Source organism: Malus sylvestris, chromosome 8, assembly GCF_916048215.2.
Source record: "Malus sylvestris chromosome 8, drMalSylv7.2, whole genome shotgun sequence".
NCBI lineage: Eukaryota > Viridiplantae > Streptophyta > Magnoliopsida > Rosales > Rosaceae > Malus > Malus sylvestris.
In genome coordinates, this window is record NC_062267.1 from 30,100,923 (window position 1) to 30,116,064 (window position 15,142).

Below are 15,142 nucleotides of genomic sequence, written 5' to 3' on the forward strand. Positions count from 1 at the left end.
TAAATGTCACTAGATTGTAGTTCTAAGTGACATGTAACTTCCAAGCTTTAAGAATGTGTGGTTTGAACATTGATTTTCCAAGGCCCTACGTACTTTTATGATCTTATCGCAGAATCAAACACATTTACTTTCTTTTAAAGTTTAAACTTTGGCTTTGACATACTAAGGGAAAAGAGTAGTCAGCCAGTCGCTGGGAACATTCCCACCCCTTTATAATTTTGTCTGGACTTAGATCCGAATGCCACACACACACACATACATACCTAAGGGGCCGGCCCTGATTATTGAGGCCCTTCATTTTTTTTCAATTTTTTCATATATAAAACTAAAATATTACAAGTTATTGCAACAAAAATAAGTTGTTTGATTAGCCAGGTATTTTTTCTTACCTTCAAAGGTCTTGAGTTCGATACACGTTGGATGCCTTTTTGTTATCTCCTGTTTACAAATTTGCAAAAGCTTAAAATATAACAAAACAATATCACTAGGATTTGAACCTAGCACATGGGCTATAAAAAAGAAGAGCTAAACCGCTTGTTCTAGAACCACAGATAAGATTATTTTCTGCATCTAATATATTTTATATGCATATGTATACATGTAATGTAATGAAAGTTTAGGGGCCCTTCCGAATCGGGGGCCCTGTGCGGTGGTACATGTTGCACACCCTCAGGGCTGGCTCTGCATACATACATACATACATATATACATACATACATATATATATATATATATATTAAGGGACCAAAGTAAAGCTTAATATCCTTGGGTAAAGCATAAGATTCAAAGCAAGCAAAAACTGAAAGAAAAAACAAAGGAGAGACTACCTTTCCTTTTACACAGTCCGTTAGTATCCACCACCTCCTTCCTTCCAAACCCACCACCAAGTCCTCACCAGAAATTGATGAAGAGGGGGGGGGGGGGGGGGGAGTGAGGGAAAGAGAAACAAAATTGCATCTAATTCCCTCTGTTTCCAATTTTTTTCATATGTCTATGCATTGTTATTCCATATTTAGGCACATCAGGATATGATATAATTTGTCAAATGAGCTCAAATGTGTAGTTATTGTGCTATCAATTTACTAATCAGATGTGCTATTCTATATGTGTTTTGACGCAAGACTAGAACATCAAATTAACAAAGCAAATGCTAGCGTGATACTAAATAGCGTCTTTTGAGTTGTCGTATTTGTCTCAACCTAAGAATTTTTTTTTCAAAAGGAACAATGAGATGATTCTAAATTGACTCTTATTTGTTGCTTTTAAAGATGGTTTATGGTGTTTTAACGACGTTTAGTTGGTCGAAAACATATTTTAAGTTTTGAAGATATTTTTGAAATTTCTCCATTTTACTAGAGTTTGTTAAACACTATTTAAACTTTATTAAGAAGCTGAAAATGGAGAGTTTCGTTGTGATTTCTCATAGTGATGGATGAGATGATAAAACAAGAATCAACTAGCTATACTTTTCTTTTTTGTGTTAGCTAGGATCTATTCATAATTATATACATTGTTGATGCACAAAACCGTAGGTCTTGGAATAACGTAAATCTGACCGTGAATATGCAAGAAAGTAAATAACACAAAGATGTATCGTGGTTCACCCCCAATGTTTGGGCTACGTCCACACTGATTATGGTATTTCTGAGAGGATTGTGAGAGAGAGCTTTTGAGGGTGAAAGGGCCTAGGAATTGGCCTCCCCTAATTGTGAGGGTGATGAGTCATTTTATAGAATAAGGGCTCCTCACTTATTACATATTTGCCCCTTCCTTTATTACATAATTACATTTAAGTCCCCCGAGTATTTATACGAGATCTAAATACGAAGGCCGTAAGTATGGTACAAACAATAGTCCCCCAAGTCTTCAGTCAAGAGAGTCTTTTGGCTAGAGACTTGAAATTCAATCCATGTGTAGGCCAAAGTAACTAGATGTCGTCTTGAACTGATACTTGATATGAGGCGGTGCTCAAGTGAAATGATGCTCAACTATCACATGTTGCGAGGCTACTCGGCTTGTGGCGTTGAAGGTGAGAGGGTCCCTTTTATAGAATAAGGGCTTGCTCCTCAATACATAAATGATGGGCTGGAGTTGATGCTCGCGGCGAGGCGGTTGCTCAGTAGGCGGCGATGCTCTCTAATGGTGGTGAGAGAGTCCCTTTTATAGAATAAGGGCTCGCTCCTCAATACATAAGTGATGGGTTATGAGTGATACTTGCGGCGAGGCGGTTGCTCAGCTGGCGGCGTTGCTCTCTAATGAATGTGAGAGAGTCTTTTTTATAAAATAAGGGCTCGCTCCTCAGTACATAAATAATGGGCTAAGTCCCCCAAGTATTTTTTATGAGGCCTAGTTGAGGCCCAATATATGGTACATAATGTAGTCCACCAAGTCTTCGGTCAATAGAGTATGTTGGCTGGAGACTTCAAATTGAATCCATGTATGGGCCGAAGTGGCGGTTGTTCGGATGCGGTATTTGTATACCCTACACTGAAGCTTTGTAGGTGAAGCTTTGCAAGTGAAGCTTTGAAGCTGGAGCTATGTAAATGAAGCTTTTGAAGCTAGAGCTTTTGTAAATGAAGCTTTTGAAGCTAGAGCTATGCAAATAAAGTTTTTGAAGCTAGAGCTTTGTAAATGAAGCTTTTGAAGCTAGAGCTCTGTAAATGAAGTTTTTTGAAGCTTATTGACATGAGTGATGCTCATGAATGTTTATGTTGATTGACATGAGTGATGCTCATGGATGTTGACATGAGTGATGCTCATGAATGTTGACATGAGTGATGTTCATGAATGTTTATGTATGATTGATATGAGTAATGCTCATGAATGTTTATGTATGATTGACATGAGTAATGCTCATGTATAATTTGAAGTACTGGGCGTACTTTTGATCACCTGGTTGGTGATAATAGCAGCAGACAGCCGAATAATTTTGGAGTACTGGGTGTACTTTTGATCACCTGGTTGGTGATAATAACAGCAGGCAGCCGAATAATTTTGGAGTACTGGGTGTACTTTTGATCACCTGGTTGGTGATAATAGAGGCAGGCTGCCGAATAATTTGGGGAGTACTGGGCGTACTTTTGATCACCTGGTTGGTGATAAAAGTGGCAGGGTGCCGAATAAACTTGAAGCCATAGGGCCTGGCTCTTTTGGGCATATGGGCCTTGGCCATCCACATGACATTCCAGGCCATTTATTTTGGGCTTTGCCTTTTTTTTTTTTTTTGATTTTTTATTATTACCATCTGATGGAGTTTATACAGATGTCTGCAAAAGATAAGAAAAGTAAATTACATCACTTTAAAGTAAGGAAACCCTTATCTTCCTCCTAGGTCTTCCCGTAGCTTTCTCAGAAAATAGGAACATGCATGATGAAAGTGTAGGCATCTTCTTTGGCTTTAGTAAGATCTCCCTTTTTCTTTTTTCTTTTGCGTTGTCCCCCATGTGCTCTCAAGGAGAGCCTCCATTTTTCTCTTTTCTCTTTTTCTTTTTCTGCTGTCTGAACACCAGCTGGTGTACTCCAATCCCAATTTCTAAAAACGCTATTGGTGGGTCATGGGCAAAACAAACGCTCCTGGTGGGTGGGCAAAGCATGCTAGTTTTTGAATCTGCTTTTCCAGAGACAAGTTCACAGCGAAGCGAGGGCGTTTTGCTGTACGGTGTTGTATTGCGAGATGACTCACCGATTCAACGGCAGCGATTCCCCCTTGTAGCCGAAGCAAAAGTTACCGTTAACATGCTGTATAATGAAACACTGCAACCACACAAATTTGCAACTCTGCCACTGCCATGGTTGACTTCCCCAAATCTCTCTCTCCGAAGCGAGTCCTGAAGTTCCTTAGAGCCGAGAACAATTCTTACGCCACATTCGCACCACTCGACTTAATGAGGCTCTCCTGATTTACCCCATTGGAAAATCTGATCGTAGGACCCTGATCTGACGAGTCTTCAGCTGGAGCTCGTTGTCGCCCTGGTATCGGCGGGTGGCGTCGATGCCGTGCTCAGCGCAGATGACTTCCCAGACCATAAGACCACATGTGCTTGTTCTTGCAATCACATCAAAATAGTCGGAGATTCTTGCATCTTCCTTCTCTGATTTTTCTGTCGACAAGATCTAATCCGTGAAAGGCACTTTAGCCAAATCGGGCGGTGTTGCCTCTGCAACCTCGTTGTCGAGTGAAAGCAGGAAGGTCTGCACTTGCCGTAATTTTTGGCCAAATTCTGGAGCTCAGGTTGGCCAATCATCTCGGGGATCTAAGGATTGACCCAAATGCTTGCTTTGATCTCGTAAGCATGCGAATGCCAAAGCTTTTGCTCATCCGGAAGCAGCAACTTAAATATCTTATCAGACACAATATATTCTACATCGATTAGGCAGTCGTGGGAGTCGTCGGAGTCATAGACGGCGCACTGGAGGAAGTCCTGGTTGAGGCGAGTGACGTAGTGGTGGGTCTCGATCTGACGAGTCATGTCGTGGCTGTAGAGTGCAAAAGTGCACACGTGCTGGCTCATCTGTTTCACCAGTTTGAGGGACTGCATCATCTTGGCGCCCTTGTCCAGGACGTGTTATCCCATCGTCATCGGCTTCCCCGGAGGCGTTGGCTAATCTCCCGGCATGAAGGCGGGGTTCGGAGTCGGGTGAGGTCGGCTGGGTCAAGAGGTCTGAATAGGTCTCATTTGTTGAAGAAGCGGAGACTGAGGTGAGTTTTGGCCAGAGTGGGTCAAATGGGTCTTACATAGCAGCAGTAGAACTAACCCATTTTTGTTACTTTTTGCAGTCGATGAGTTTTGGGGTTCTCTCAGCTTAGAGACAGAAAGAGCTCTCTAGAGAAGGAAATGAGAGAGAAGCTAGAGAGAGAAAGAAAAGAGAGAGATTTGGATATTTTATGTTTCTGGCTTTTTGTGATATTGCAGATTCACGGTGGAGGTGAAAAAATGAAAAAGAACCGACATAGTTTTTTGTGTCGATTCCCACAGACGGCTCCAAATATTGATACACAAAATTGGAGGTCTTGGAACAACGTAAATCCGACCGTGAATCTGCAAGAAAGTAAATAACACAAGATGTATCGTGGTTCACCCCAATGTTTGGGCTACGTCCACACTGATTATGGTATTTCTGAGAGGATTGTGAGAGAGCTTCTGACGGTGAAAGGGCCTAGGAATTAGCCTCCCCTAATTGTGAGGGTGAGGAGTCCTTTTATAGAATAAGGGCTCTTCACTTATTACATATTTGCCCCTTCCTTTATTACATAATTACATTTAAGTCCCCTGAGTATTTATACGAGATCTAAATACGAATGCCCTAAGTATGGTACAAACATACATGATAAATAAGTTATAAAGCAATCTTATCTAAATCAAATATGTTGATAAACAAGATTTTTTTTTTCATTTGGCCGCAAAGTCCATCCCACTCCAGCAGTGCTATCATGGGAAGTGACTTTGAGGAGAATTTATTGATAACAAGAAAAATACAATATATCAGGGGAATATGAGGCCAAACCCTGACTATTAAAGAATTCTTAAAAACAAATCAAAACCTCTTTTAACAAAACCTATAACAAGGAAGCTTTAAAAGGTATGAGAATAAGCAGCAGTAGCACAAGGAGGGGATAAATCCCACCAATGAACACCGGGATGAAACTACGTGGTTCCTTATGTGTGCGCACGAGTTTGTGACTGAGAGAGATACATATGATATTACGGGATTCCATGGGATGGAAACATTTGACTAAGTTGATACACAGAATAGACTCAAATCATCCAATTTTTCTATGAGAGAGAGGGGAAATTATTTTTCATTTAGGCAACTATGTGTAATGCGTGTTTGGGTTAATATTTAAACTTTGGGCTGTTAGGAAGGGAAGCCCAAAAAGAATGCAAGGAGGAGGTTTTGTCCAAGGCCCATTGCCTAAACCCAGACTATCCATTTCAAGATTTATAGGCACTCCCCCATTGAACGCAAAGGCTAGTGGCCTATAAGAAGTGACAATTGATAGAAATCAATCTACTCTCAAAAGCATTTTCTGAATGGCAGAGTAGGTAAATTACTGATGAGTCACTACCCCTCAGTTGCTTTCGAGCAAGAACAAAGCTGCAAGCAGTCGGGTTGATTTGCCTATAAAAGAATAAAAACGGCCTAGAGACAAAGACACTTAACCAAACAAACAAACAAATATACAACTTGCCTCTCAGTCAAGCAAATACCCAGAAAGCTGCGCTTTGTCCAGATTCTGCACCCCTTTTAGCCTTAGATTTCCCCGTAGAAAGATATCTTTTTTCTATGTAAAAGCTCTGCTACCTTATCCAAATACTGTAGTATCGATTCTCTTGTGTAAACTTGTTTACCATCCATCTTTCCTTAAATCCCCTAATTCTTGTAGTTGCAAAGAAGGGAAACTGCAAGAGGTTCAGCCTTACCCGACAAGGTTAAATCTTATCTGACTCTCTTTGTTTTGTCTTTCAGTTAATAGATCTGGTGTTGTAATGCATTCCTCAATCTGTATTCAAGTCATTTCAGGTCTTTTAATGATCCAAAGTTCCACTTACCTTCAGATCTGGTTTAATTAGGGGTTTCACCATCTTAAAATGGATTAACTTAATAACTTGATTAGATCTGGACCTCCGCCCTTTTACCATACAAGATAAATAAAAGTAATTGATCTCAAGGCATAGAAAAAAATCTAATGTGGACTTAACCCATCCACGACAATCCTTTGATAATAAGAAGTCAGAATAACTTGGGGCGCAAGTAATCAGCTTAAATCTACTTATTCTACATCTGCCATATAGAGATGGCAGTAGCATGCCTCTGCACTTAAGTTAGTTTTAATTATGAGCCTCACGACTTATACCTAAGGCCCGACAAAGGCACATTTCAGAACTAACTCTATCATCTCCTCGACAAGCCCGACGAACAGGCGAGAGCTCGACAGTCAACCAAAGTGCCAACTCTGCGGGGAGCTGTGTGCTCGAGCAAGGAACGCCTACCAGCGATATTCCTGCCCAAACAATGCGTTTACTAACAATTTTTCTCTGAAAATCATATTTTTTTTTCATTGGAATTGATATGATTATTATAATTAATGGTAAGGGAAATGGGATGGTTTGAATCCCATATTTATTTCGTTGAAGAGAAAATCCTACAACTTGGATTGTAACAACCCGTCCAGATTTTATCGGAACGAATGGGGTATTTTCGTGAATATGCACATCGGGCTAAATATTTTTCTTTTAAAAATTGTTTTGGGTCTTAATGGGTGTGCCAAGGGGCCCACCCCTGAGTGTTGTCCCCTGATGCCCAAGCCTTTTATCTCTCCCTCTTCCCTGCAACTCTCGCTCTCTCTATTTCCCAAGCACGAACCACTTACATCAACACCCTTTCCCGGTGAAATCTAGATCAACCCCACTAGAGTTGAGTGTAACTCGATCATGGGAGTCGATTTATGGGCTTGCATGGATAGTCAGACAGCGGGAAGAAACTGGACTTGATGAACTGTGAGTTCCAAATCTCTTTGTCGAGCTCCGACGTGATTAGTGTTCAAATTTTTGTAAATTTGGAAGAAGGTAAGCTCTATTAGATGTTTTTTATGAGTTAGGGTTGAGATTTGGTCTATCTATTCATGCTTGTGCGTGCTCTTCAAATTTCCAGTTTTCCCAACAAAACCTGAGACTTATTGGTTGTTTTTTGGCCGACTCCGGCCACCACTCGTCGTGAAAAAGGTATGGATCTCTTCCCTTCATCCTAAAGTTCATTTTGGTACTTAGATCGTACTCTAGGGTTGTAAATCGAGCTCGAACGGAGCTCAGAGGAACTTTCCAGCCAGAATCCGGCCTTCTCCTTCGATTGGGTCCAGCGACCCGCGATTTGAACTCGAGCCGGGCTTTCAAGCCTAAAGCCCTTTCGAACTAGGGCTTTGGGCACTGCCAATCCAAGGCATTCGACCCGTTGAATCCCCAAAACCCTTAACCCAAATGACTTCAGGCCTTTAGGCCATAGAACCGGCCTAACCCAATGGCCTCGGCCTACTAACCCAATAGCCCTAAACCTTTATAACCCAGGCCTTTCGGGCCTTGACCAGCATCGGGCCTTTGGCACGATAAACCCTCAGCCCAAGCCTACTTTCTTTTTATTTAGTTAAAACCCCAAAACCCTTTACCTTAGGCTGGGCTTTCAAGCCCAAGGCCGGTAGAACCCAAACCCACAGAAAGATAGGCCCTTGGGCCATCCAACCTAGGCCTTCAGCCCGGTAGCCTCAAGCCCAAAACCCTTAGCCCCGGCCCAGCCTATTGGACCGGTCCGACCCAAACCCTAAGCCGGTTGACCGACCTGTGACCCGGTTGATCGTTGACTTTCCAGTCAACGTTGACTTTTTCGAGTTTCGGTCGTGACCCCTCCTAGGCTAATTTTGATGTCCTGAATCCTTTTTTGACTTCCGTTTTCCCAAATTCAATTGTTTGAATAAAACTGTATTAATTGGACCCTTTATGTGCTTAGGGGCAATTGTTTGTGGTGTTTCCATCTTCGCTAGTTTGCGTGGTTCTTCAGCAGTGAAGTATCTGTGAGTGGACCCCTTCTAAAATGCATGTTTTAATAGTATAAATGCATACATGAAAAACATGATTTAATGGTTACATTTTATGAAACGTTTTGTGAGTAAATTAGATTTACACTTATGACATATCATGCTTTACTGTAAATATTTTGGAATACCATATTTTATCGAACTTATGTTCTTTGTAGTATATATGATGGATGACTATATACTATTTATGAACATGTTTTCCTTACACTTCTTTATAGTATATATGATGAATGACTATATGTTATGAAGATGATTTTGAGATATATGTATTATGTTTGGAAAGAATATATTCAATGTTTTGTACGTATCTAGTGGTCACTGTTCTTCCTACGGGCGATGATACTTATATTCACCAACGGGTTGGGTGTTGTAGGAGCCTGCGGGCGATGATACTTATATTGACCTACGGGTTAGGTGCTGTAGGAGCCTACGAGCGATTGATACTAGTGAAGGAAGTGTTCTGAAGGAAGAGTTCTATATGCCTTCGGGCGATACTGATACCACTAGTTAGCACACTATACGATATATGTTTTATGAAAGTTTTTATGGCATTCTAGGGTTCTGGAAAACCTATCACATATTATACTATTAGTTTTCATAAAATTTTGGGGGTTAGTAAGTTAATAACTGTTTCAATATATATATATATATCAACTTGGTCCACTCATGTTTGTTTTGCGCACCCTCAGGACTTAGAATCGAGGCGTACGATCCCGACGTCAAGACACTTCCGCTTCGGCATCTTCAAGTCCTGTCGGTATAAGACCTTTCTCTTTATTCATTCAATTTTGTATTATTTCTTTTTAGTATTTAAGATTAGTTGTATGCTCTGAACACGTTCCTCATTTGCATATTCATTATATTTACATTCATAACTTTTATTTGTTTTCATTATTTCTCATGCATCCTAACATGGCTCCGTCACCTTCAGGTGTCGACCAGCACGTACCTATTTTGGTATTTGGGAAAATATCAAGGTCGGGCGTGTCATGGATAATCTTCCATTACACTTGCATCTAAATCATAGCTTGTCCTCAAAATAATGGACTCTTATTAAGGCTTGTACACATAATCCACCATTAAGTGCGATGCTATTTTTCTAGCGGTATTTTGATTTATATTCAGTCAACTCACTATATTTAAAAAAAAAAATCCCCAAATTATAATAAATATCAAGGGAAATGCTACTCATTTACCAGTCGGACATAGACAGCCAAATAAAGACGGGGAATAAAACAAATGGCTGGAATTACCGGCAATCATCTCATGAACAGATGCATTAGGAAAATTAAACCTCAATTACGTTCTGTAACAGGTAACAGATTCAATTTATACCTACTTCAGCAAAAGAGGGCTGTCAACCCAAAGCATGGCCGAGGTTGGCGATTCTGAATACAGGTATTTGATTTGCCATATTTGTGTTGTGTCCAAATAAAGAAAGTTGCTAGTACTTTGCAGTAAAGTTACAGAACCCAGTAAGAAGGCCCTAACCTTTGCGGAACATGTTTCTGAACTCATCATTGGATTTTGGCTTTTCATCATCCTGTTCCTCAGTTTTTGGTTTATTCGTACTATGACCAAGTGCAAGGATATTCCTGGGAGTTGCAAATGTGTTCTTACCCCTCAGCTGTACATTATTGCTTCCTCGGTTATAGGTAGACTGCTGTGCTTGACGTGCCCTAGGCGCATTGGAGGCCTCAGCAGAATTATTAGACTCGGCTCCCCTGGCTGCACCAGTTAGAGTGAAAGTATTCAGCATCAGATAAAAGAAATTTTTTAATTCAGACAAAATTTCAAAGAACATATATGCCCAATACAAAGGGCTTGTGTATATTGAAGTGCAGAAATTTGGAACACCATTTCTTGAATGCAGAAAGATCCATCTCTAGTAATATAATATCCACGTTCAAAAGGAGGGGATATTGTCTTTAAGTCTCCTTTTTTCCCTCCATGAGAGCCTTTTTACCTCCGTTAGGTTTTAGACTTCAACTTATTTTTATGCTCTGTTGAATATTTCTTGTCTATGTACTGGTTTTCAGTTTGCACCCGGTTTTGAACAAGTTTCACTTATCCACCGATTCACTCCTTGAGCCAGGTTCTAGACTTCTAGTAGATAAGCAAACAATAAATAAAATCAAAAGCAACACATTTGATATTCTCAGTTTTTCAGCAAGGTTTTAGACTTCAATTCTCCTTCCAACAGAGTATGGTGCAAATTTAGATTTGAGACTTGGTCACAAAATCAGTGGGAGCTGGTACATTCAAACCGTGCCAGATTTGATGATAACTAGAATAATAGTACATAATAAAATTTGAGCACATACCTAATTTTATTAAACACCATTGGATCATACATGGTATATTCCATATGGTATCAATTTGATTTAGATTCCGCATGTGAACACAAAATTAATTTAAAACAAACCCAATTTGGCGTACCATGTTCCTTCTTCCCATGCTTTGGATCTGATCGTGCAATGCTCAGCTTCTTCCCAAGGAGCACCTGCTTATTTTTTGCAACAGCTGCAACGAGGTGGCCATCATCTGAGAAATCCACATATGCCAGTCCCTTCACAAGTTAACAGGATGAGAAACAAAGTATAATAAAGTCCGCTACTTGATGTAAAAAAAGGTATAGATACATGTAATTTTTACTTCTGATTTATGCACTATTTCCGATAAATTAACTCTTATACTGACAGAGAAGATCAAATTCATTTCATATACATGTATGATAACTCCAGGATTTATAGATAAAAAATCTGGATGCTTTTCACAATGGTCTCAGTGACAGATAACTTTTACATTCAGCTAATGATGATACATCATTGATTTTTAAACAAGAAACTTCTAAACCTGCCACCAGGCATAAATTATACCAGTATTCCCCCTTATATATTGAGTTGCAACATTCAGATTAGATAAACAGCACAACTGTAGCACAAAAGACATAATTTGGTCTTTTTATTCTAGAGTCAAACTAGTTCCATCATCAATAAAAAAGAACAGAAACTTTCTTCGGATACAGCACATAATTTTGTGCCAGTAGTATTTTATCTCAGTCTTACTTTCTGTACTGAGGAAATTATGACTCTAAAGTGTCCCAAATACCCCTAAATCATCAAAGAGAGTTGCCAGAATTTCCAGCAACATGGCTTCAACTTCAAGATCTATCTTTTATGCCTCTAAACCATTAACATAGTCAAGCTTCAACCTATGTACGAGTACTAAAATCCCACCGAGAACCAAACCATTAACATCTGGACATTAGCCAATCCTAAAAGACAACGTGCAATATCAGACAGATTGTTAAACTAAAAAGGTTTGCACACAATATAAAGAAACACGGGTAAACTGAGAGAGAGAGAGAGAGAGAGAGAGAGACCCTTGACTTTCCAGTGAACTTGTCATGTAGTATTCTTATAGCAACCACTCCCCCAACATCACTGAAGAATTGACGCAAATGTTCATCATTTGCCTGCAAAACACGAACAGTTTATAAGATCACGGCTGTGCATAAAAGAAGAGAATGAGAAGGGATTTAGGGGTTGCGTACTTGCCTTAAGGTTAATATTTGAAACAAAAACAGTACACTGGTCGGCATATACTTTTCTTTTCTCTGGACCACGCTTTTTGATCTGTTGCTCATTTTCTATATCTGGTTGGTCACCCGTGGCCTTGGTCTTTTCCACTTTAGTTTGTTCAACTGAGTTCATCACCTCAGAATCCTTCCCATGTGCTTTCTTAGGCTTTTGAGCTGCATCTTTTTGCCTCTTTGCTGGATGTTGTTCATTAGGTACGTCAGAAACTTGCTTTCTCTTGTCACGAGCATTCTTCTTCAAAGGATTCTCTTCTGTCAATTTGGATTCTTGTTGTGACTTAAATAATTCTAGCTCTTCCAGACGAGGAGTGACCTAAAAAGCAAGCAGAAGTCAACAAGCGAACTTCAATCTGTTGGAGTGATGAGCACTTTTTTTTTTTGCAGGCAATAGAATGAATACACAAGCTGATACAACAAGGTTTAGCAGAAAATCTGTGCAGGTGCCATAGTATTACCAACTTCTTCAAAATATAGATTGACAAAAGAAAAATGACTTAGCCTAGATGATCAAGGCAAAGCATACCTATACTTAAAGTCTTAAACTGAGCAAATTAGGATAACATTTAACACTTAAAACTGGCTCCCCCGGGTCTATATAAGATATTGTAAAACTAGTACTAGTACACTTGGTTTCCAGATTTTTAAATGATGAGTACTTTGATATTCATTAAGTGATAAAACTTCATTACCGTACCTAAACTGACAACATCACGCCAACCTTATAAGCACAACTATAGGTGGCTTTCGTATTACAGTTTTCTTTTGACAAACTTTCTGACTTTACGTTATTGTAAACTGCAATGTACCTAGAAATAAAGGCCAATACCTTCACATTCACATATTCTAAATGATTTCATATTCAATTCTGTCATTTTCATATGACGAGTAATTTATTATTTGTCAGGTGAATCTTCATTCACATTACCTACGTTGAGAACATTAGACAAATCTTATGAAGCACAATTCTCAGCATGGTGATACACTTTTTATTTTGACTGTTAATTTTTCTGTAACCCAGAAATGAAGGAACATGAAGTAGAAAAGTAGAAACTACCTTCACATTCACATATTCTAATGATTTCAAATTTCATACAACGTTCAATTGGTAAGTGCAAAAGAGAGGAAATGTACCTTCTGTACTGCATGGTCAAAATCATCCAACGAACCAAACTCCCTCTCAAAACGTAACCACGAGTGGCAGATGTCCTGAATTATTCTGTATTTTAGGAAAGGAAGGCACCATCTAATCCCCAATGTATTATGTAGTATGTACAAGTGAATAAACTACTATTTATAAGAAACAAACCAAATTTTCGCAAGAAACTACAAGTACACTATATGGGTCAGTATGAACACAGAATGAAAACGGCTACTATCAAATTTCAAGACACGAGGCCTTTTAGGAAAAAAGGCAAGTTTCCCGCAGTGATATGGTTTATAATTTGTTGAAAAGAAAGCTAGATAATACGCCAAATTACTGAAGAAAGCTTTACTTCAAATAATTTTTACAACTAAGTTTTTAACTTTTTAATTCCTATAAGTAACTTTCAACTTTGTCATTTAATTGTTGCTGTTATATCCTTTTTCAGAAACATAAGTGCTGATCACATCAAAATTGAAACCGTAACATCAAAATTCACCTGGGTTTTAAAACCCCAAGAGGCTTCTGATAATTTCTATAGCACATTGTGGCTAGGAACGATGGGAGAATGTTGATAATTTGATAAACAATAGGCTGAAGTAATCTGTAACCAAATACTCATCTATAGAAATGTTCTCTTGGTCACCAGTGACCAAGAAAAACATGGTCACCCACCATCGTATTTGATATCAAGGGTGGATTAAATGGATGTGCTTAATATCAACTCCAAGGGTGGATGACCATGAATCCTTGGCCACCAGGTGACCAAGGGAACAGGACTACTCATTTAATCTAATCTTGCTGCCTGCTATGACAAACAAGATATTATACTTGATTCTTCTGTGCTCAATATATGAACAGGAATATGGAATAGGACAGAGTGTAACACACAGATCAGAAGCCAAAAACTAGGCAAAACACAAACTACTGAATGAATAAACAAAGTCGTACAAAATTTGAGGGAGAAACAGCCCAGGCATGGGAGAGAGGCCGAGTGGTCAAAAACAAGTTTCATTCAAGAATATAGATGAGGAAAGTACATCCTACCTCTGAACCAGTTCCGAGAAATCTTTTACTGTAACATCTCCTATATAGGGCCCGAGCTTCATTAACATGACCCAATTCAGTTTCCATTGCTATATAACCTTGCCAGGCTTCCAGCATTGAACCACTAACAGAACAATAAAAAATAAGCATTATACAAATGAAAACCGAAATAACAATAAGCATACCAATATAACAACCCAAATTCACAAATTCCAGAAATGACCAGACCAGAGCTTAAGTAAAGTCTCCCAGACTCCACGAGCTGCAAGTTGGTCCTTATGCAGGTTTAGCTCTAAACGGGCCCAATAAGCATGCAAACGTAGCAAGCCATCCGTATTCTTCAGGTATGCTGACAAGTAATCTGATGCATTCTGAAGGTATAAATTGTCAGAAATGTCATGTGTACGAACAATACATTATTTCTCTTAAATGGACAATACATTCTTATGAGATAAATGGACAATGCATTCTTTCCATGAAACGGAAAAAGCCTGCAAAACCTTAGCAGAATCCTAACAGCACGGGTTATTTTCCCTGGACACAACCAATGTGATTGCTAACCCTTGAATGTACAGAGAAACTAGGCTTGCCATTTTCTTTTTCTTGTGAGGAACATACTGATCATTTTAGTAGGACTTCAATTGATCCAAACATGGCTATGCATGTATTTGTACAACTATATAGCACCTAACATTTTCTTTTCAACTTTTGGATATGCAAACAACGACGTACACCTGTAATCCCACCCTACCCACCCTGACCAAAC

General features: G+C 39.3%; 1 protein-coding gene across 3 annotated transcripts in view; it reads right to left on the reverse strand.

The window, feature by feature from the left end:
• Positions 1 to 15,142, reverse strand: part of LOC126632878 (uncharacterized) — a 57,378-nt gene that overhangs the window by 37,662 nt on the left and 4,574 nt on the right. Inside the window, exons 10-16 of one of the 3 annotated variants that reach the window (XM_050303408.1) lie at positions 14,605 to 14,747; positions 14,377 to 14,500; positions 13,320 to 13,394; positions 12,148 to 12,501; positions 11,973 to 12,065; positions 11,027 to 11,156; positions 9,837 to 10,315 (exon numbers count right to left, since the gene is read on the reverse strand). In XM_050303408.1, coding sequence (XP_050159365.1) covers positions 10,074 to 10,315; positions 11,027 to 11,156; positions 11,973 to 12,065; positions 12,148 to 12,501; positions 13,320 to 13,394; positions 14,377 to 14,500; positions 14,605 to 14,747 — 1,161 coding nt within the window. In that variant the 3' untranslated portion in view covers positions 9,837 to 10,073. Of the gene's footprint in view, positions 1 to 9,836; positions 10,316 to 11,026; positions 11,157 to 11,972; positions 12,066 to 12,147; positions 12,502 to 13,319; positions 13,395 to 14,376; positions 14,501 to 14,604; positions 14,748 to 15,142 lie in introns of those variants that run through there. The other 2 variants (XM_050303409.1, XM_050303410.1) reach the window with 2 other exon arrangements.